The sequence below is a fragment of the Trachemys scripta genome, chromosome 7 (genome assembly GCF_013100865.1).
Source record: "Trachemys scripta elegans isolate TJP31775 chromosome 7, CAS_Tse_1.0, whole genome shotgun sequence".
Lineage (NCBI taxonomy): Eukaryota > Metazoa > Chordata > Testudines > Emydidae > Trachemys > Trachemys scripta.
The window spans coordinates 99498970-99522069 of record NC_048304.1 but is presented as its reverse complement, the minus strand read 5'-3'; the positions used below and the strand labels follow the sequence as shown (position 1 = coordinate 99522069).

Genomic DNA, 23100 nt, shown 5'->3' with positions numbered 1-23100 from the left:
AGATATTTTTTCATTTAAAGTCTCTTAGTTTACTGTTTGATAGTGCATGCCATGGGAAGAGTTCATCAGACATCTCTTTGTTATGAGGCAAACTTTAGTAGATTACTGCATTCCTAGGAATTCACTATTTTAAAGCATCTTTATTAAAGTAGTACACAAAATGTATTTTATTTCCTCAGTTTTCAAAGGAGACTAACTTTTGCATAGAAAAATATCATACATGCACGTATTTAATTTTTACATGTCCTTTTCACAAAGGTAGTTTACAAACAATACTTGTTTTTCTTCAATTAGACTCTGTATTTACTTCCTGTAATAGTGTAGATCCCACTTATGGGTTTATTGTTTTTATTTTAGGATGTGCAAAGCCGGTGAGGAATTGTGAATACTTTAGATAGAGCACATATCCCTCCATTGTTACTGCAGGTGCTGCTAGTACTTTCAGATAATGAAAATTGAGTGTTGTGTACTTTGCTGCTCTTATCCCAGAGTCTACACAATAGGAGACTGTATTTTGAAAATAATCAGTGGACAAGATGATTGCCATTGCAAGACTAATAGATATATATTCCTCTCCTTCTCATCATAGATACCTTAACTGGGGCTTTTGAGGAAGGAGAGCAGCTAGGGGATGGATTGTGCTCAGCTTCCCAACTGAATTTTCAAATACTGGACTGAGGTTCTGAAACACATAGGGTGAAATCCTGACTCCACTGAAGTCATTGGCAAAACTTCAGTGGGGCCAGAATTTCACATGTAGCATCTCTAGCCCCATTCTCAATGCAAGTAGATTTGCAGTTTTGTGTACATATTACACACAGCTCTGCTAAACAATAACCAGACAGTAGATATTCCCTACACAGTATGAAAAGTCTGGAAGTAGGAGTTAGGTGCATAAATACCTTTAAAAATCTAGCCTTTAGGTCATAGTGTGATCTTAGGTACTAGGGATGGTGTGCCATATGTGGTGTTATGTATTGCATCAGCTACAGTATTTAGGCACAACAGGATTGCTATGGAGGGAATGCCAGCCTTGACTCTGAATTTCCTTATTTGCATCAATCTGCTTCACAATCTTAAATGTCTGATATTATCTTTGTGTGGATACTGGTGCTAAGGATTGTAAAACTGAGTCCAGTACTAATCATTCTTATGAACAAGAATCACTTTGAAACAGATATAACTTAAGAAAAACTGTTTTTTGTTTTTTTTGTCTTAGTCCTGTGTTTGACCATGATATTAATCATTTAAAGCAAATTAATTCAATGAAATATTCGGCTAATTAATTCCTCCATTTTTATCTGTGTTTGGGAACAATCCTATAAAAAACAAAACAAAAACAGTAGACTGCCCAGTTCTTACTGTCTGTCCCATTAAGGGGAAGGCATTCTGTCTATGAACAGCTCACTGTTAAAAAAGCTGCTTGTTTCATTTAAATGTAACTTGTGAGTGTAGTATCTTGTATTTCCACATGTACTGGATGTTGGTGTAATGTAACTGGTGAAGATGCTGTAGTTCTATTACAGTAGTGTATATTATCACAATTACAAAAAGACTATTTAGGCTGCTCTTGGAGAATTATTATTTATTAAGCAATGCATGGTTGGTCTTCTGCACAAAGGTAAAATTCAGATCCTTAAAGTAATTAAGACTGTAACTGTCAACATTCCAAATTTTGGGGTTTTAATCTTTTGGCCTTCCTCCAATCCCAAAATTTGGTTGTTTCATGTCCAGGGTCAGCCCAGCATTCAGGTAGGGTCCAGCTCTTGAATTAGCAACCAGATATAAATTCCAAACCATTTGCTCTGCAAAGTTTGGGTGGGTTTTTGAGCATTGATTTGGACCATCTCTAATTCAAAGCACCTGGGACCTGATACTAATAATTCAATAACAATAAATAGATACAGTAGCTGAGAAACTCTTGGTGCAAAATGATCGTTTCTGCTGGATGGCTCCCAAAGTAGTTAAAAGTATAGAAATAATTACTGAAGCTATTAAGCAATTCTGTTCATATGGCCATTGTCGAACACTCATTGCTATTTTATTTTCCAAAGGGTGTTGTTTTTTGTGTTAAGGAATGTCAAATCTGTGAAACTGACTGTGATATGGTTTCCATTGGGTACAGTCCAAGATGCTGTGCTAGTGTGATGCTGCCAGTTTCCATGGTAACCAGAGACCTGTAACATGCATGCTTGTGTGATTGTATTTTGTTCTCCTTGTAGATGGAGGAGATAAAATTTAAAGACAGAGCAGTCTACGTGCTGGAAAGAGAGTTAGGGGTTCAAGCCGGGCATGCTCAGAGACTTCAGCTCCAAAAGGAGGCTTTAGATGAACAACTTTCCCAGATCAAAGAGTCTGATCGGCATCTGAGCAGCCCCAAACGGGAACTTCCTTATGCAAGTGGTGCAGGAGACGCTTCAGATCATTCAGGAAGCCCCGTAAGCACTTTCACGTGGTTTCACCTAAACAAGCAAACAAAAAATGACAAAATCTTGATGAGTGCACATTTTAAGCAACAGCTTTCCCATAGCAGTACAGAGCAAACCAAGGAGATTTCCTTTAATGCGGCAATTCAGTAGCGGGATCTTTAAAACTAGAATCAAATCTGATCATGGGAAAGCTTTTGCTTTTTCGGTTTAGTTTGGTTTTTGTTAGCAAGGTGAAATATTCAATTTTTTAAAATGTATCATACTTCAAACACCTGCTTTAATTTGACAGTGTGACATAGTATCTGCTGACAAATTATGCAAATGCTTTTCTAGTAATGTGTGTGTGTGTGTGCTAGTTTTCCAGTCTACTAACACTATGTGTTGTAAGCAAATGTAAAAGAACAATTTACAAAGGGAAATCAGTAAAGATAGTGTGTGTAACCAACAGCATGCAAGCTTACAGGGTACTGCAGTCCGACTAGAACATCTCTATTATTAATATTTACATGCTGCTAAGTGTTTTTGCTTTCAACCAGTGGTCTAGGAAGTGAACTAAATACCTACTAACCTATTCTCCACTGTTTCTTTCATATTATGCAATATCCTATGGCATTAAATTTTAGTCACCTTTTTATATTGGCTTTCTATGTAACTATGCCACCTTCCTGCTTCTGCATTAATTTGCTAATAGTAAAAACGTTCAGTTAACTGACTTCATATGTCTGCGACATATGTTAACTTTTTTCATTGTTGATTCTCATCAAGATTTATTTTGCAGTGGTTCTTAATTTTCTCAGTAAAAGTATAGATAATAGAAAACACAAACAAAAAAATCTTTTTTATTCTTTATTCTGAGCCTCTCCTGCACCTGTTGAATGAGGAATCCTAGAACTTCTGAAAGTTCCATTAGGATCATGGACTTTAATTTGCTTGCTCTGATTAAAGTTCTGTACTTAAGTTTTATCAAACATTAGAATAATGCTAGTGAAAGAAAAAAAATCCTATAACTTTTGTAAATATAATGTAACTGCTTTCTGATTTAGAAAAATAAAAACATGTCTTCTTATATTTGTATTCATTTACAATTTGATTTAAACATTTTCACTTTTTGGTCGATTACACCATAAACCTTTATAACTAACCCATTAGAAGCTAAAGTAGGTCCACAACTTCATAGAAGAGAAATTTATGCAATGGTATCATTGCATGGATTTCCTACATTTATTTTTCAGTATTTATAAATATAAATTTCCCTTTAACAGACTACTTATAGTGAGTCACATGTCTGAAATACTCAGTTCAACAGTGGCATATATTGGAAACATTGCCTTAGTTTTCAATTTTTGTCTTTCATGTTTCCAAGTTTAACATTTGTGATTCTGTATTTGCATATACATACTTTTGCATTTGCATACTTTCTTACATTTCTGCTCCTTCAATTTTCTGTTGGTCTCATCTTGCAGTTTTCAGTTCTAAGGCAGCGGTTCTCAACCAGGGGCCTGTGGCACCTGGCAGGCCGCGAGCAGGTTTCAGGGGGGCCACCAAGCAGGGCCAGTGTTAGACTTGCTGGGGCCCAGGGGAGAAAGCTGAATCCCCGCTGTGTGGGGCAGAAGCCCGGGGCTCCCAGCCCTGCCACCGGGGGCTGAAGCCAAAGCCTGAGCAACTTAGCTTTGCAGAGACCTCTGTGGCGTGGAGTCCAGGGAATTGTCCTGCTTGCTATCCCTTAATGCTGGTCCTGGCTTTTATATGCCAGAAAAGCAGTTGTTGTAGCACTGGTGGACTGTAGAGTTTTTATAGCATGTTGAGGGGCCTCAGGAAGAAAACAGTTGAGAATCCCCGTACTAAGGCACAGATTACATTCTCCTGTGTAATAGGTTAGAAATAGTTGGATTCAGACAAGAACAAAGTTGGTGTCTTTGTAAAAGTTTGATCTTATGAACAGTTATTTGCAGTTGGTCTTTGTTTTAGGAACAGCAGCTGGATGAAAAAGATGCCCGGCGTTTCCAACTTAAAATTGCTGAGCTAAGTGCAATCATCCGGAAACTGGAAGATCGGAATGCATTGCTGTCAGAAGAAAGAAATGAGCTTGTAAGTAAGAACTATCATTACATTTTAGGAAATGAATGCATATCAGAATTTGCACTGGCAGGTGGACACTCACTAGAGACAACATTAAACTCCTTTATCATGGTTCATATGGTAACTGTTGCAGAACATATTCACAGAGTAAGAGAAGAACATCTGCTTTGGAAGATTCATTATGTAGTATCAGGTCTCAGTTGATCCCCAGAGAGTGAATGGGGACATTATCCAGGCAGCATGGAAGACCTGAAGAGCAGAATGGAGGCTCTTGAATTTGTGAAAGTGGGAGCAAAAATGCACAGCTTCTTGGAGGTGCTTCCCACCTGGCAGAAAACACCATGAGAAACATTTATCACTATAAAATTCACTACTAGGAGGGTCACAAAATCAAGTACTCTAGCTTGATATAAAGGGGTAATTTTAAAACCAATCATTCAGCTGTAGCCATGCCTGTCTCATGTAAAGAACTAAACAAATCTCATATCCTGGTCAGCTCGCCCCACCCCACACTGTCCTATCCCTTTGTATGACATGGCAAAATTGGTCAGGTGTATTATGGATTCCCCCCTTCTTCTGAAGCATCAGGCATTTGCCACTGTCATAGTTTGGATTTCAGAGATGATGAACCAATGCCCCGATCCTGTAGAGTAGATGTCATGTTCCTGTTTTGGCACTTCCACTGCTCTTTCCAGGCAATTAAGTGACATACAAAACTGATGGGCGGAGGGCAGATATGAAAGCCTAAAAAAGAACAACTTTGGATTCAGGATTAGGTTTGGTTCAGGTTTTGGGAGAAGATTGATATAGGCCCTTATTACCCAAAACTATTTGCTCTGTCTTATTGGTTGCCCATACTTGTAGAATCTAATCTCTATTGAGTTAAAAATACACAGTGCACAGCATGGAACATATTAGGTTTACTGAAACTGAGAACCACGGTGTATAGAACATCGTGTGTCATCTCTGGTACGACTTCATAGGCTGCAATGGAATTACAGTAGGGCTGAATTTGGTCCGCTGTGTGTTTGAAATGCAAGAATGCTGTTTAAAGATTTGCTAGTTAATAGTATGTATGCTGTCAAACACAGAATGTATTTTACAGTACTGGTGCCATGCAGGAAAACTCCATATAGACTGAATTATGGAGAATATTAGACCAGCAATTCAAAAGTGTAATCTGGGGTTACATATAGCGTCCATATTAGATTAGAAAATTGCTAACCCTGCTTCTCTCTTTCCTTTATGCCTGGTAGTATTCCATACAATAACATAACATTGTCCACAATATGATTAGTTCATAAAACAATTTTATTTTTAAGTAAATATTAGTTGGCATTTTTTTTCAGTGGAACCTTTAATTAGGTAGGGGTATATTTTTCTCTGCGGTGTGCTCACACTATGCCCCTTAAAGAGACTCAGGCTTACACTGGGCTTTTACTCATGAAGGATTGACAGTTTTAGAGTTAGAAAAAGTCTCAGGTTGCTACAGGTTTTGTTGTTGTTTTTTTAACTTCTAACGAACTTATTAAAACTCTTGGAAGAGGCATTGTCAAAGAGTCACCTTGTTATAATTTAGTTATAACTTAGTGCCCCACAGGGGCTTCTGGGCTGAGCCTGAACTGATATGTGCTCAGCTTGTTCTGTATGGTCCAGTACTAGAAGTGGCACAGCAAGCAGAGTGCAGATCTTGCCTCCTGTTCACTCTCCCAAGCATCCAATGCCCAGAGTTGCCAGGCTGAGCCACTCCCTGCCCACTGAGGGGAGGGAGTGCAATCCTGTGATGACATCCTCTCCAATGACCTCTGATATGAGGAGGGGAAAGAAGAATTTCTGAACCCTTCCTGCCCCTGCCCTCCCCACTCCACCCTGGTGGGCGAAAGTTGACATCTCTAACCCAGGTTTCTCTCCTCTGGCCTGTTGGGGGACAGAGAGAAGAACTGTCCCACAATAACAACACAAAGGAACAAACAAAATATACCCAAAGTCCAGAAGAAGGAGAGGGAAATGAAAATGGTTTATGCCTGTATTCATAATGTTGAGTGCCAGGTGCCATGTAAGAACCTAGATAGGTAAATCGAATTGACAGATACAGTTGAATCCCTGCACCTTCATGTGATCAGCAGAAGACAGTTTGATGGAGTGCCTTGAGGACATGATCTAAAGTTCACTGATATCAATGGTAGTTTTTCCATTGATTTCAGTAGGCTTTGGATCAGGCCCCAAGTTAGCAGAAATTGGAGGGGACCTGATTTTAAAAACTGCTGCTGTCATATCGCCCCTGGCCCTGTTGCATGTTTTTTCCTGTACCCCCAGTACTTGATTGGATATGTGAATGAAAGGTTTGTGTGTGTAGGCAAGGGAGTTGGGTGGGTATATGGGTGAAGGGTCAAAGAGGTCAAGCGTCTTGCCCAAGATCACACGGTGAGTCACTGGCAGAGATAGGAACATAACCTAGGAATCCAAGATGACACTGCTTTGCATTTTTCAAAATTGGAAGTGTATTATATTACTATGGTAGTAAAATGACTTTAGTTGTAATAAATTCTATCAATATGTCTTAAAGTGATAAATGGAAATAGTTATACTGTGTAATGCATTTTTTTAATATTTTAGTTAAAACGTCTAAGAGAAGCAGAAAGTCAGTATAAACCTCTCCTGGACAAAAATAAGCGTCTCAGTAGGAAGAATGAAGATTTATCCCATGCCTTACGTCGAATGGAAAATAAATTAAAATTTGTAACTCAAGAGAACATAGAAATGGTAGGTTTCCCCTTGCCACTGTCATCTGTAAGAAGAGCAAATAACTTAATATATACAGGTTTGAGGAAATCAGATATTTAACAAAAATATCATCACAAGCTTGCAGATTATTAAACAAGTGTTTTCATTTTTCTAAGTGTTTTTTCTGGTATTATGTTATATATAATAAGTGACTTATGGCTTTTGCTTATTAACAGATGACGTTCCAGTTATACAGTGAGAAAGTGATCAAGAAAGAGTTTGCTTTTCAGGCATTGATATCCTAGTTCAGCAAATGTTTTACTTTTGCGTTTTATTTATTTATTTTTTTTCCAAATTCTGAGCTATAGTAAAATGCCTATATTTTGATCCAGCTGACTGCTCAGTAGTGCTCAGGAGAATATGGATGCAAATTATCTCGCTTAAATTGTGATTTTCGTATCACAATTGCTTTGCGGTGATTTGGAAATTTGCACCGGTGACTCAATATTTTTAGTTGTTTATGTTTAAAGTTGAACATTAATGGTAATTGAGTAAGTGAGAGATGACATGCATTCAGCAGGACCAAAAACACTTTTTTATTAAAGTTCAGTTGCTCTCACACTCTCTAGATCCAGTCTTGCTGAAGATAATGGGAACAATCCAGAAAGAATTAACCTCCATTTAGGATTCCTTTTGCCACATCTTTAAATTCCTCCTTCAGCAATATAAAGCTGAACAGACTGTCTTTTCCAAGACTGATGTTAATCAAAGTCCTCAGTGGGCTACCAGATGGTGCACGAGACTGACTTTCCTCTCTGATGACTATGAGCATGATGCCTTCCTGATGTCCTAGCTTCTAGCTTTTTCTAGCCCGAGGAGCTAGAATCCCAACCTAGATATATTGTTTGATGGGGGCAGGCAGAGCGGGAGAGATAGAGAGAGAATCACCATCAGTTTAGCAAATAGCCTAGATGAATTACTGGTTGTAAAAGGGAAGGATTATATGCTGTGCTTTGGCAAAGACTTTTAATCATTTGCAATTTTGTTCTGTGGGGTTTTTTTTTCAGAGACAAAGGGCTGGGATAATAAGGAGACCAAGCTCTTTAAATGACCTTGACCAGAGTCAAGAAGAAAGAGAAGTTGAATTTCTGAGGCTACAAATTATTGAACAGCAAAATATCATAGATGAACTCTCTAAGGTAATCAAATAGCACCGCCTTCCTAGTGCTCTTGGTCATAGCAAAAGAAAAGAAAACACCAAGCAAACAGGAACAGCTTGTGTTGTCAACAAACATACAGTAATGATTTCCATGGGCTTCCCTTTATAACGGAACTGAACTTAAAGTAAAATGTGGAACATTATTTGAAAGATCCCCTTCACTCAGCTCAGCATTTGTATAAAGGAGCTTCTTTCAGATTTTCTGAGCTTTCTTGGAAACACACTAATGGCCAGATCCTATTCCCATTAAAGTCAATGAGAAAACTCTCTCTGATTTTAATGGGAACAAGATCAGGCCTGAAAACAGGAGACTCATGAAAGGGAATATTTTCCAGTGTTTTGGGATTATTTTAAGATGCTTAAATCTTTTAAAATTTGTTTTCCTTTTAATAATTTCCTTTTAATAATGCTTCTTGTGATCAGTAAAGGTGTTTGGTGTAGAAAATTAAATCATGAATGGATCCTTAAGCAAGCTTCATAGTAATTTTTTTTTAAAAAACGCTATGCAGATTTTTCTTAAACATCCCAAAGCCAGTTCTATAACAACTGTGGACCATAGGTCATCTACATGAGCTAATGCTGCTTTGGGGATTGTAAATTCAGTGAGTTTTTACTCAGTTTTTCACTTTGGGCAGGGATATTAGGGAATTTCAAGTCAATATAAATTTCACATGAGGAATCCCACTGGGTTGAGGAGTGTTTATTCCATAGACAACGAGTGTTTTCCTGGCTCAGCCCCTCCTCCTCAGGGAAAGAGCAATATGATGTAAAGGCAGCACTCCTCCACACTTCCACATCCCTCCTCCTGGATCCACCAGGTTTTATCCCCTCTACAGGCAGTGTTGAAGGGGATAATTTGGCTTTAAAAGATCCCAGTCCTTAGTCCTTACTATGGAAAAATTCCAGTTACAGCGAATGAGCGTTAAACCTAGGTATGGACTGCAGAATCCAGTTAAATAACATTCTATTGCAATACTGATTACAGCTTTAAAGTGGCACCACCACAGGATGTTAGCCACACAGAATGGAATGTTCTAACTTGCCAGCATTGTCACATCCATTGTGGGGGGGTTTCCTGAATAAATGAAAGATTTCTTGTGTCTTGTATTATAACTAAAATAATTCAGACTTTTTTTTTAAAAAAAAAGGGTGGAAACAGGCTGTGCAATTAAGTAGAAAGCAAACAAAATGTATATACCCTTGCACTTAATGACATTCTCTAATTATTTTTATTAGACTCTTGAAACTGCTGGCTATGTGAAGAGCGTAATAGTAAGTAAGGCATATATTTAATTTCACTTTGTTCCTTTCTGTGTATTTTAGGCAGTGGTTCTTTGAGATCATGCAGGCCAGCTGCAACGTCTCGTATTCTCTTGTATTAATGAAGTGTTTCAAAGTTTGTTCTGAATTTACTTTATATTCAGAGGCTAGATTTAACCTCTATCAATGAGGACCCTAGCAGCAGAAATTCCTTGGGGTGGGAACAGGATTGTGATACTGGAAAACAGTTTCAACTTCCCTTTCACCAGTGGGATATATGGAAAGACAGCACAGCCTAAAAAGTCATCATGAGCAGTTGCCCAGACAGTGCACCAATTAGTGCATCCACTTGGCAGCCTCAACACTGGGGTCCTGTCGCCCCCTAAAATACAGAGCTGCTTCCTGAGCTGAAAACCCAGAGGGACAGTTTCCACCAAGCTGCAGTCATCCTTTCTACAATGGGCCTGAAAATCGTTTTGTCCTATCCATACTGCGTATTAAGAACCTGTGCAGTGGGACCCATTGCTATCAGAGAAGGATCCCTTTTGTTATTGTAGATGAGCATTTATTGCGTGCAAGTCACATCTGCTAACTTTTATTGACGAAAGTCTGTTTTCACTGCTGTCAGCACAACAAAGCCAATGAAGCTATGGAAAGGTGATTTATATTCTAGTCTGTCATTCATAAAACTATTAGCACTAGTTTTCTGATTGGACAATCTCCATTAGTGGTGATGATGTCAGCAGCAATAAGAATATGTGATCAATCTATCCCATAATATGTTTTGACTCCTGTTAGGAAATGAATGAGCTGGAGGATAATGTTTTATCAATATTGGGGCTTTTCTTTGTTAACCACCCAGAACAAAACGTTTTTCATATTGTGTTAAAATTCAGTACCACTAGTATTAGATCTTTGATAATAGCCACTGACTAAAAATACTTCCTGATAACAGAAAAAGCTAAACCCTGATCTTCAGAGGTGCTGAGCACCCATGGTTCCTGTTAAGGTCAACTGAAGTTACGTAAGCTCAGCACTTTTGAAAATCAGGCCTGAATTTTCTACAGTTGGGGCAGATGACAAGTGCCCCATGGTTTCTTTTGAAAATAATAGAAGCCATGCACACATCCATGAACAGTATTTACCCCTGCATATCAATACTGCCAGGATATTCCATCTATCAGAAGAGCACTATAACACAGAATTCAACGAGTGTTCTGCCCATGGAGCCCCTACTACAGTGTGTAGGATGGAGCAATCAGTTCTCCTTAGTTGTCAGGATTTTCATCTATATACTCAAGCAACTGATATGTTCTTACTGCAAACTTGCAATATTTTGGAGAGCAGTTAGCACTTGATTGATGAAAAATTGCCTATTTCTCATTGCATTACAATGCAATGGCTGATACTGAAACTACTTTTTCAAATTTTTCTCAATTTGAAGGATAATGCAAACATTTACACAGAGCAATTAGAAGATAAAACACTGACATTAGCTAACAAATGTATCTAATTCATTTTTCCAGGAACGGGATAAGCTTTTAAGGTATAGGAAACAAAGGAAGAAAATGACAAAACTCCCTAAGGTAAAAAAAAAAGGTTTACATCTATATTTATTTGTATAGAGCTGATGAGCACAACGTCTTGCTTAGTGATATCAATGGTCCATACAAATGGTCATCAACTCTCAAAGTCTGGCAGCAAGGGTACATGCTGGCTCTACTGAGGGCAATGGGAAAACTCCCATTGACTTCAATGGAGAGAGGATTTCACCTCAAGGATCTAGGGTTCAGCAAGCAAACATTGCCTCTCCAAATTAGAAGTGACTTTTGAGGCTTAGATTTAGATCAAGCAGTTTAAGAGCAATCCTAAATAGATTTTTGTGGTCATCTAAAACAGGGCCGCCCAGAGTGGGGGGCAAGCGGGACAATTTGCCCCAGGCCCTGGGCCCCGCAAGGGCCCCCACAAGAGTTTTTCAGGGCCCCTGGAGTGGGGTCCTTCACTCGCTCCGGGGGCCCAGGAAAACTCTCGCAGGACCCAGACCCCCGGAGCTTCTTCCGCTCCGGGTCTTCAGCGGCAATTCGACAGCGGGGGGTCCCTCCGCTCTGGGACCTGCCATCGCAGTGCCCTGAAGACCTGCGGCAGGGGGTCCTTCTGCTCTAGGACCCACCGCTGAAGTGCCAGGTCTTCGGCGGCAGGGGCCCCCCGCCGCCGAAGACCCCAGGCCCCCGGAATCCTCTGGGCAGCCCTGATCTAAAACAAGAATGTGTGGATTGATTTTGTGGGTGGAGCATGGAAGAACATCACCTTTCTACCCCCAATTTCACCCTTGATGTCAGTAATAGTCATTAGTGATATATAATGCATGTGCTATAGGAAGTGAACTGTTTAAACTACACATTGTTTGCTTTTGAATATGGGTGCTTTAATATGTAAACTGTACTGTGTATCATGTGAGCATCCCTCAGGAACTCAATAACAAGTGACAATTTGTGTAAAGAGTAGACAGCTCCTGTGAATTAGAAAATCCTGAAGTTAACTCATTTTTTTACAACAGTGCCTAAAAATGTGTATGTAAGATGTAAATAATTCATTATAAAATTTAGCAAAATGCACAAAAATTATTGGTCAGAAGCAGTAGCAGCATTACAATTAGTGCTCAGTGAACTGGAAGAAGGAAATGTTAATTACAGAGTCTGTCTGAGGGATAATTAATGTACTTGTGCAGTGGTTGGAGAGGGTGAAATGTCAAGGAGCTGAATTAGTAGTAAACTATACTCTACGTGAAGGGTCAAAGCTTCAGTGGGGTTACAGAAGGTGTAAGTCAGAACAGTGGCCCTTGTGTTTTATCCCTAACTGCTGTGGGCCAAACAAGTCCCAGACTAATTGTATGAGGCTACGGGTGTGCTGGTGTGTATCCAGGATGGGGAATGGATGATGTGGCTAAAGAACTGCTTCCTGCCTAAAATTTGAAGCAAACTAAATAAAATAAATATGACAAAATACTTGTAAGAGAGAACTCCATGCTTCCAAATAACAAATAAAATAATCCACTCAGCAAATTAAAGCAACATACAGTTTTACTAGAACATTATGGATGGTCTGAAAAAAGTTCAACATACATTTATAATGAAGCAACTTCTGTATTTAGAAATAAGTAACACATTGGAAACTCTCCTGATATTTTAGTATGAGAACAATTCATTTTCCCCTGAGAGAGTTCATTAAAACAAACAGAGGGAAACCACACTTTGAAAAGCATATCACTGTATACTGAAGCAGAGTACAAAGTTTAGAATACAAATTTTCTGTTTAAGCCAAACTCTGCTTCAGAATTACTGGAGATACCCATCAGAGGGTTTTTCAGACATTTCAAGGGGCTCAGCTGGCTATGCCATATTGTAAGGTTTATTTGCATTGTTCATCTGCACTTACACATTGTCATTTGGTCAGAAGCCGGTTGTGGAGACATTTTTTGGCTATGATGAAGAAGCTTCTCTAGAGTCTGATGGTTCTTCTATCTCGTATCAAACTGACAGAACAGATCAAACTCCTTGCACTCCTGATGATGACTTGGAAGAGGTATTTTCCATTAATCTAGAATATGTGATGATACTTAAATTTATCCTGTGTATTCTTATATCTAACTCAGAATTGTTGATCATATTATTAAGACAATTATCCTGCCCTTGTTTATGGAGAACTCCACATTGATATATCCTTTGATTGGAAAACTAAAATCTGGTGTAGTCAAATGATCATGAGCTTAATCCTATGCATGGAGGCTGATCATTTTGGGGCAAGTCACGCCACTATTGTTGGCAAAAACCTGAAACTTTATGTAATTCCTATCCCTAAAAGTGTGGGATTTAGCAGATTTTTAGGGGTGGGAATACTGAAAAGGCTGTGCAGACCTTATGGCTGGGAAGATTCATATTGGGATTGAATGCATATTTAGCTTCACATATAGACTGAGCTCAACATTCATCTTATCCAGTGACTTCACATTTTGACCTAAGTGTTTGTCTACACGACAACCAAAACAGTGCCACAGCTGCAGCTTTGCAGCTACACCACTGTAACACTGTAACATTCACATGATCATGACAGAAGGTGTTTTTGGTTTTTTTTTGTAATTGTAGTAAATTCACGCTCTCGAGAGAAAGTAGCTAGGTTGATTAAAGAATTTTTCTATCCACTCAGCCACGACTACAGTGCAGGTTAGGCCAACCTAATTGTGTTGCATAGGGTGTGAAATTTTTCACTGCCTTGAGCAATATAACTAGGCCAACCTAAGTTTTAGGTGTATTCCAGGCCTAAGTACAGAGCACAGCCCGAATCCATATTGAATTGAATTGTCCAAATCCCTGGTGTGAGCCAAGGCTGAAGAAAGACTCTGTAAGTACTTCTATCTTTTCATCAGCCCCTCAACAGAGGTCACCATTCTGCAGCTTCTGATGTCAGAATAAGAAGAGGCAGCTGTTAAGAAACACTGCAGGCAGGCACCGGTGGCCAAATACCACCTGTATTTTGAAGACTATTCCCAAAAGTACATTCAGATAAAGTCAGTGAGTGTTTTCAGAATCTCATGTCAGATCTATGTACCATTACCTGTCTCTAGGCTCCAGCAAGAAACTTGCTATAGAAAAAAATAAGCCCCAATGATAGTGAACTATGTTTTTACAGCATCTGATTCTTTAATAGCTGCATCATTTCAGTCAGCCCTTCACCATCTGTTTCACAGTTTAATTGCAGATTTCTAAAGAAGGGAGTGTAATAATTCATATCTGTGTCATAGCAGGCTACATAATTTAAGAGTGTGTGTATGTGTGTGTAAGAGAGAGAGAAAGAAACATGAATCTGTTGATTCATTTTTAATACACACATTGAGCAAATACTTCTCCTTGTTCCTATAGCATGAAATTCACTCATGTGCAGACAGTTGGCTCAAGTTCTGTGCACCATTGAAGTTGGATATAAGCCTTCAAAATAGCCCTGGCTGTTGCATAGAGTGAATTTCATTCATATCGAATTCATTATATTAATGAACCATACTAATGTATTACAGCATTAAAGCAGGATAGGTAAAGAAGATCAACGAGAGGCGCTGAAGAGCCACATCTCTCATTTGGTACATCTACACTGAAATAAAAGACCAGCAGCATAGCCAAGGTTGCCCCAGATCAGCTGACTTAGTCTTGCAGGGTTCAGACTGTGGGGCTAAAAATTGCAGTGTAGGTGTTGGACTCGTGCTGGAGCTTGGGCTCTGTAACTCCATGATGGGGGTGGGTCTCAGAGCCCGGGCTCCAGCCCAACTCCAAACATCTGCACTGTATTTTTTAACCTCACAGCCCAAGTCCCGTGGGCATAAGTCAATTGACTCCAGCTCTGAGACTCAGTTCCATGGGCTTTTTTTTATTGCAATGTAGACGTAGCCATTGACTTCAATGGTAGTTGTGGATGCTCGGTGTCTCTGAAAATCAGGTCATCCATTCACTATTCACTCCTTGGTCTTTGTCTCATTTGAAGAACATAGTATCAATGCAAATGTCATATATTAATTCAGAAATGCCATTGGCACATCACCAGTGGTGACTGTATGTGGTGCAGTGATTGAGGGTCAGTTCAACAGTCATAGTGCTTCATGGATGACATACTCTGCATCTTTCTGCAAAAAGGAGGAACTTTTCTTCATAATGGTTGTGATCAGAAGTGCTGGCAAGTAGTGCCAACTCTGAAAGAAAGACACATCTTTCATTTCAGTGAAGTGTGTCTACGTGATATTTTCCTGGAAAGACTGAAATAACTAGAGAACACTTAAACAAGACCTTATGAACAGCACTTGCTAACTTGTATTTTAAAAGTACTATAAATTATTGGCTCTAATGCCACCAACTTCCTTCTTCAGAGAAAATAATATAGGTTTCTGTGAGGCTTTCTTTACTTTCAGTTTTGGAAGAATCCTTTTTTTTTTTTTTTTTTTTTTTTCCATTTTAGGGCATGGCCAAAGAAGAAACAGAACTGAGATTTCGGCAGTTGACAATGGAATATCAGGCTTTGCAACGAGCATATGCTTTGTTGCAAGAACAGGTCGGAGGAACATTGGATGCAGAACGAGAAGTTAAGGTCTAAATGGCTTATATTACATGAAAATAAAGGATTGCAATGATGTACATTTTTCTAATTTTACTTGCTCAGGATGTTTTGATAACTAATAGGCCAGATCTTTGGCTGATGTAAATCGGGGTAGTGCCATTGAAGGTCAAGAAGCTATGTCAATTTGCATCAGCTGAGGATCTGGTCTGTAGTAGTTTAATATGTATATATATATGATATAATCATAGGTTTATAAAGCACCTTTCATGATGATAGGTTCCAAAGTGCTTTTGGACAAAGTAGTACACAGGCTAAACTTAGAGATTATGCCACCAACCATTTCTGGCCCAAAACACAGCAACAGTATACATAAGTTTAGGAGAGGAAGTGAAGATTACCTTCCAAATAAAATTGCAGATATACTGTAGATTGAATGAAAGTAATTGCTCAGATTGGAATTTGACCAGGATGTCAGGGTGTACTGCACAGACAATTGTATGTTAGCAGTAGTTGAAAAAGAGTTAAACTGGGTTTCAACATTTTTCAGGAGGCTTCTCTCCCCCCCCCCTTTATTTTCCTTTAATCCTCCTTTAATACCTGTTTGATATTCCTCATGGTAGGGTCTGTCCATAATATTGTCTGCTGTGAATAACTAATACATCTACATTGCTATCTCAAATGCAGTGTTGTAATTTATGGTCTCTAAAAGCAGTCAGATTTCCATTCTCTTACACTGAAGTGCTGGTTGCTGAAGAAACCATGGCTAATGCATTTATATTTTTATACCACTGATCAGCTTACAAGAGTGTCAAGGAGAATATTTTATGGAAAATTAAGCTCCCTGTCGGTAAAAATCTATTACCAATATTCGTAAATAGTTAATGCCCAAAATTCAAACCTGGATTTACTGAGCTTACTTGATTCTGAATAACGTTTTTAAAAGGCTTATAGTTCAAAACGAGATTCATTTTCTTAATTGAATTGCACTATTCCATTGTGCCTTCCTATCTTCCTCCAATGTCTCCTTAGAAAGGCAGTTCCAGCTATCTAATTATCTTGCTTTAATTTACATTATAAATACATATATGTACTGTAATATGAATAAATTATACATTATAAAGTGATGGAAGGACAATTAATACAGTCACATTTAATTTTACTATTTGAAAATTGATAGAAAGGATTAGAATATATCCGGTTTGGACAAAGAACAAAATATGTACATATTAATTCTGCCCTGACCTCCACTCTATGCAATTTCATTGATGGAGGTGTGCCTACAAGCTCTCAATTTGGCCCTAAATCTATTATGTAAGCGATGGATCAGTCACTTTCACTTTTCATAAGCACATTGTTCCAGGAGAATCCAACACAGTCTTAGGGTAAAATGGCCACATTAGCAACAACTTTATTAAAATTATAAAAAGTTTCAAATATTAGTACAACCATGAATATTTCCTACAGCAGTGTGGTAGTCTGATTGCATTCCCAACCCATAGGCAATCCCTTGAGACAAATTAAACATGAAACATGTTCCCCTGCTTGAGTTCTAAGATTGAGTCAATATTTTGGCTTTCCAGACCTGGTCATCTAGCTAATGTTTCATTTCCACTGAATAACTTAAAGTAATGGGTAGGTAACTCCACAGCAGCCTACACTGCTGGGTTTCTCTAATGTTCTTGCAAGTAGACTAATCCCTTGTCTCTCAGATAGCCAGATTGAGAGAGAGGTATTGTCTCACTCTATTTGATCTGTGAAACAGTTTTAGAAATTACTGTTCTTTAAGGCTTGCCTGCTATCTGCTCTGACATGGTAGAAGTTGCAAACATTAAGAAAGTGATGGTGAAACAAGAAGCAATTACAAACATGAAATAATTCAATGTTTCTCAGTTCAAAACAAACAAGAAGGAAAGTTCACCCAGATAATGCAAACAATTAAATAAGGCAATTTATACTGACAACAAATATAATTATAAGATTTTGGTGTTAACTGGCTAACTACCTGCCCAGGTGGATTTATAGGTGGGAAAAGCTTCCAGGGGGTGTCAGGTGCAAAAGGAGCAGAACTTGTCTTTTTCTCATGCTGCTACTGCGGTCTGCAACCTGCCCAGACACATTTATAGGCCACCAACCTACCCTTGTTCTCATCAGAGCAATCACCTGATCCAAAAGGTGCCTTGTCTGAAGTAGAGGTTGAGGGTACAATGACAACCCTCAATGGCTTTACAATTGAGTTCCTCTTAATGGTAAACTTTTTTTAACACAGATTCTGTTCCAGTTAAACATATATTCTCAGTTTATACTTGGGTAATTTTGCTATTGCCTTGAGAAGAAGCAGTACAATATCCATGGAGATAAGTGCTTTCCAGAATTCTGTTCCAAGTAAAATAGGCAACTTTTCTTTAAAACATAAACTGAAAAACTTTTTGCCAACCAATATTTCAGTTCTGGGTTCTCTGTTGTGCCTGCAAGACCTGATGGCAATGCTAGTATTTAGTGTAAGCAGCAATAGTCCTTGCTTTATTTTTTAACCGTTAGTGGGGACATCAGCTAAGTAGGAAGAAGTGAACCCTGAACTCAGGTCTTGGCATGAAAGCAGAGGAGGAGTTGAATTTGGATCATTTTGTTTTCAGATGTTTGTTTATGGTTTTTAAATCTATATATGCTCCAAAATTCACTTACTCTGAAAATATATATTCTCAACCAAACTGAGTGCAAGAATAAACAAAAGAGTTGCCTTCATGTATGTTGAGAAGCTAGCAAAAAGCTAACTACACGCTCATTTAATTAAAACTAATGTTCTAGACTTGGCACAATCTGGATTCAGGCCAGGACACAGAACTGAAACCATTTTAGTGGCACTGATGGATGATTTCCTCTTGTCAATGAGGACAGATATGCATTGTCATCCTGCTGGACCTCTCTGCAGCATTCTACACTGTTGACCATGAGAGTCTGCTGTCTCACCTAAGAGAGGTGACAGAGATCCAAGGTAATGTACTAAAATGGGTTGTGTCCTTCCTGGAAGGACAGTGCTAACAAATAGGGATGGGAAACTGCAGCTCTACTGCTAGATCCCACACTTGTGGAGTTTCACAATGATAAATTCTCTCTCCAGTCTTTCTCAACATCTGCATGCAACCATTAGGTGAACTGTTCAGATGGCACAAAGACTCAAGTGTCGGGAATATGCAGAGGATACACAATTCTGTCTATCCTTCACCACATATGACCACTACCACCAAGATGGCCCAGTGCTTGGATGAGATCAGCACTTGGATAAAGTACAGCTGCTTGAAGCTGAACCCAAGCAAGAGAGAGGAGATGCTGATAGGCAAAGTGAAGTATTCTGAAGAGCTTGCAACCACAGAGCAGTCTCCTTTGGTTGAAGATACACACCCACAATTGGTCAATTCAGTCCATAGTCTAGGAATATTCTTGGATTCCTCACTGACACCGAGCTCTCACATATCAGCATTTGCAAGTAATGCTTTCTACCATCTCTGGTTGACTAGGAAACTCTGTCCCCTCCTGGTGGACAAAGACCTGGTCTCAGTTATACATGAATTTGTCACCTCTCAGCTGGATTTCAGCAATACAATATAAACTGGGCATGAAGCCTTCAGTATTTAGGAAACTCCAAATAGTTCAGAATGTTGTAGTGCATCTTTTGAGCAATACAGGCTACCAAGAACATATCAAATCTGTGTTCTGCTCCCTACCTTGGCTTCCCATAGACTAGGGTTTCAGTCCTTATCTTCAAAGCACTCATTGGTATGGGCCTAGAGTATCTAAAAGATCATCTAAAGCTCCAAGACAAAGAATGTGGTCAACAGCTTCACTCCTCAGACACAATGGAATTCTCAACAATAAGAGTAAAGCTCACCCTCACCTCTGCAGGAGACTGAACTTTTTCTGGGGGCAGTCCAAGATTGTGTAATGAACTCCCCTCAAAACTAAGGACTGTCACAATCCTCGCCACTTTCCATTTCAAGTACAAAAAGCATTTCTTTTGTCTTGCCTTCTCTAATATAAACACAGCAATGGATCTATTAAAAAAGACACACCTACCAAAAGAAGACACTCAACTAGGTATGCTTTTTCCCCTGGAAAGAGGATGAGAGAACAAATAATGTGACAGATATGTAGTCATGTTGCTTAAGGCACTACTGCAAGCACTCAGATACTATGGTGATGAGCACAGTATAAAAATCTATATAGAATAGAATGCCATTGAGGTAGAATACACCCCTGTATTCATACCATATACACTATTGTAATTGTACAAAATATGTCTTGTAAGGTATCATTTGAAAACTCATAATTTACTGGTCAAGATTGTTCTGGTAAAATATGTGTGGCAACATTGTGTGTGAAGTTATAAGATTCCCCGGTATGATGTTATTAATTAATACATGTTCCAAATGCCACAACCCTGGACAGGCAGAAGTCAGGTCTGTCCTAAACAAAGGAAGGAATGTGTGCTTGCCTTAATTTGCATTTCAGCAGTAAACAGAGTCATCAAGCAGGAAGGGAAATCAAAGGAAGTTCTAAGAGGTGAAAAAAGCAATCAGGGAATATTCTTCCACGTAGACTCTTTGTCTCCTGGGTCTCAGTTGGAAATGTTTTTCAAGAGGTGGACTGAAACTATAAAAAAGAAGGGACAATCACAAACAAGATATCCCTCTCTCTCTCCCTGCCCATCACATTTACTGCACTTGAAGAGACAAAGGAAGCAGCTGTTGGATTTTGGGGGAGGGGATCTGACCTAAAGGGTTTGGTCAGTAAGACTGCTGACAGCGTGTGGCGAGAGAATTTTTGCTTTGAATCTAATGTAGTTTGTTAAGTTAGGCTTCAGTAAGTGTTTTATCTTTATTTTTCTTGTAATCATTTCTGACTTTGATGCCTCATTTCTTACTTAAAATCTATCTCTTTGTAGTTAATAAACTTGTTTTATCTAATCCAGTATGTTCAAGTTGGTATCTGTGTAACTCCAGTTGTGGTAACAAGTTGTGTGTGTATTTTTCCCTTAAAGGAATACTGGACTAAATATATTATTACTGTCCAGGAGAGGGCTGGGTGGTACAGGAAATACGTTTCTGGGGCAAAATCCAGGACCAGGGTGTGTGTTGGGGTCACTCTGTAGCATAACCAAGGCAGGTAAGAGCCAAGGTGTGCCTGGCTGGTTGCAACACACACACACACACAGAGACATAGCAGGACGTGATTTACATTTTGAAAGGGATCACGCAGCTACTCATTAGCCTGGATTGTACCCTGGTATGTCACACCCATACATACATATTTTATGTATAAAGTTGGTTAAGAATTAGAATTAGCTTTATTCTCCATAAAATATATACATCACATTTACAGAAAGCTGTTGGACTGTGAACTAGCTTTCCATTAGCCTTTGTGCTTGAAATCTACGCATAGTACAGTTTAACATTTGTGTACTCAAAATTATGGTCATAAATGTAGAGGCTGCTTTTGACAATTTGTGCCATCATATTTGTTGGTCTCTCTTAAATCAGTTTAAAACAACAAAAATACAGGTAGAAATCAAGATGCCCTTCAGACTATTAATGTATCTTTCCTCCCATTCTTATGGGAAGACAAATCTCAGTTACTCCATTTGCTTTTTTAAACATCCTGTTTTGGTAGAACTGGATAAGGGCAAAACTCTTCTGATCTATGAACAAAGAGTGTAACAAATATTCTAATGTAAGAAGCAATTAATCTTTTGCTGTTTAAGAGGCTAGTTAACTGGATGATCATTTTAATCTTAAATTATATCTTAAAATTGCTATCCCATCATATAAGTTTTCCTTTTAAAATTTTTAATGATTGGCCCTGTCATAAGTACTTCACAGCAAATTAATTCCCCCAAATGTCTTTAATAAGTATTTGATGTATTTTAAGTGTTTGATGTATCTACATTAGCATTTTGGCTTTTAGAGAAAGTTTGATGTATCTTTTCTCACATCCTACAGACGCGTGAGCAGCTCCAAGCAGAAATACACAGATCACAAGCTCAAATAGAGGACCTAGAAAAGGCACTTGCTGAGCAGGGACAGGTAATGTACTCTGAGAAAAATATTCATTACTGCAGTCTCTAACGATAACTAGCTGTTCTGTACATTTTCTGCAAAAGAAAAATATACTCACATTATAAAGTTTGTCATATATGATAAAAGACAGTAGTGTAGTTCAGTTTTATATATATATATATAAAATATTATCACTTTGATAATACTTCCTAAAATATTTGGCACATTATTAATTACAAACACATCTATCAAGCAGCAGTTATGTGTCGTCATTGACACTCTTAAATCCATTTAACTGCCCTTGCATAATTATGGGATTCCCCTTCAAACTGTGTACCGTTGGATTAGGAAAGATTAATATCACATTATTCAACAAATGAGTGGAATAATTCATTAGAACTGACCATTAAATCCATGCTATCTAGTGCTGAGTGAATACTGAAAGAAAAATGTGTGAATGTACATTCATTTGCATAAAGAGAACTTTAAATTCGTGAATGTGAAAATTATACACTAAAAACCTGAATCAAAGAGTTATGCTCATCCACGCATGGAATGCACTGTGTTACCTGGGGGCTAGATTCTCAGTTGGTGTAAATCTGCATATCTCTATTGAAGTCAATGAAACTACACAGATTTACTTACCTATATGAGTATCTGGTCCATAAGTGCCTAATCAAACCTACTGAGCTTGCATTTTGATACTGAATATTCACAATAAATGAGCCATCCCTAGATAGAACAAGAATAATTCACAAAGATATTTGGCAAAGAACTTTGAATAATTAATACATTTTGAGAAAATTGCCATGTATTACTGGACAGTTCATGAAGAGAAAAAGAAGCAAAGTTCATCAAAGAAATTATATTTTAAGGATTATTTGCCAAGCTTTACTACTGTCAACCCTCATTTTTATAACCACGAAGAACAACTTCTTTGCTCGGAATTTTAAAAACATTTTAGTCTCATACACAAGACAAACCCTACAATATTCAGATATACATCATTCAGAGATAAGAAGCAGAAAGATGGTCCAGTAGCTAGAACATTAGTCTAGAGACCCTGGGTCAGTTCCTACTTTGCCACAGATTTCCTATGTGACTTTGAGCAAGTTGGTTAGGGCCAGGTATTTAAGTACCTAAAGATTCAGACAGGCATCTAGTGGCACCTACTTGCCTTTGAAAATCCTATTATGTACCTATCTCTGTTTTTAGTTACCTAAGTATCTTTAAAAATCTGGCC

At 38.4% G+C, this 23100-nt stretch overlaps 1 protein-coding gene across 9 annotated transcripts in view; it reads left to right on the top strand.

Annotated features, from left to right (window-relative positions):
• Positions 1 to 23100, top strand: part of JAKMIP3 (Janus kinase and microtubule interacting protein 3) — a 150437-nt gene that overhangs the window by 102000 nt on the left and 25337 nt on the right. For 5 of the 9 annotated variants that reach the window (XM_034776596.1, XM_034776588.1, XM_034776591.1 and 2 more), the window contains 9 exons: positions 2223 to 2438; positions 4398 to 4517; positions 7125 to 7271; positions 8300 to 8431; positions 9688 to 9723; positions 11238 to 11297; positions 13165 to 13293; positions 15709 to 15837; positions 21801 to 21884. In XM_034776596.1, coding sequence (XP_034632487.1) covers positions 2223 to 2438; positions 4398 to 4517; positions 7125 to 7271; positions 8300 to 8431; positions 9688 to 9723; positions 11238 to 11297; positions 13165 to 13293; positions 15709 to 15837; positions 21801 to 21884 — 1053 coding nt within the window. The remainder of the gene's footprint in view (positions 1 to 2222; positions 2439 to 4397; positions 4518 to 7124; positions 7272 to 8299; positions 8432 to 9687; positions 9724 to 11237; positions 11298 to 13164; positions 13294 to 15708; positions 15838 to 21800; positions 21885 to 23100) is intronic. The other 4 variants (XM_034776593.1, XM_034776590.1, XM_034776592.1 and 1 more) reach the window with 3 other exon arrangements.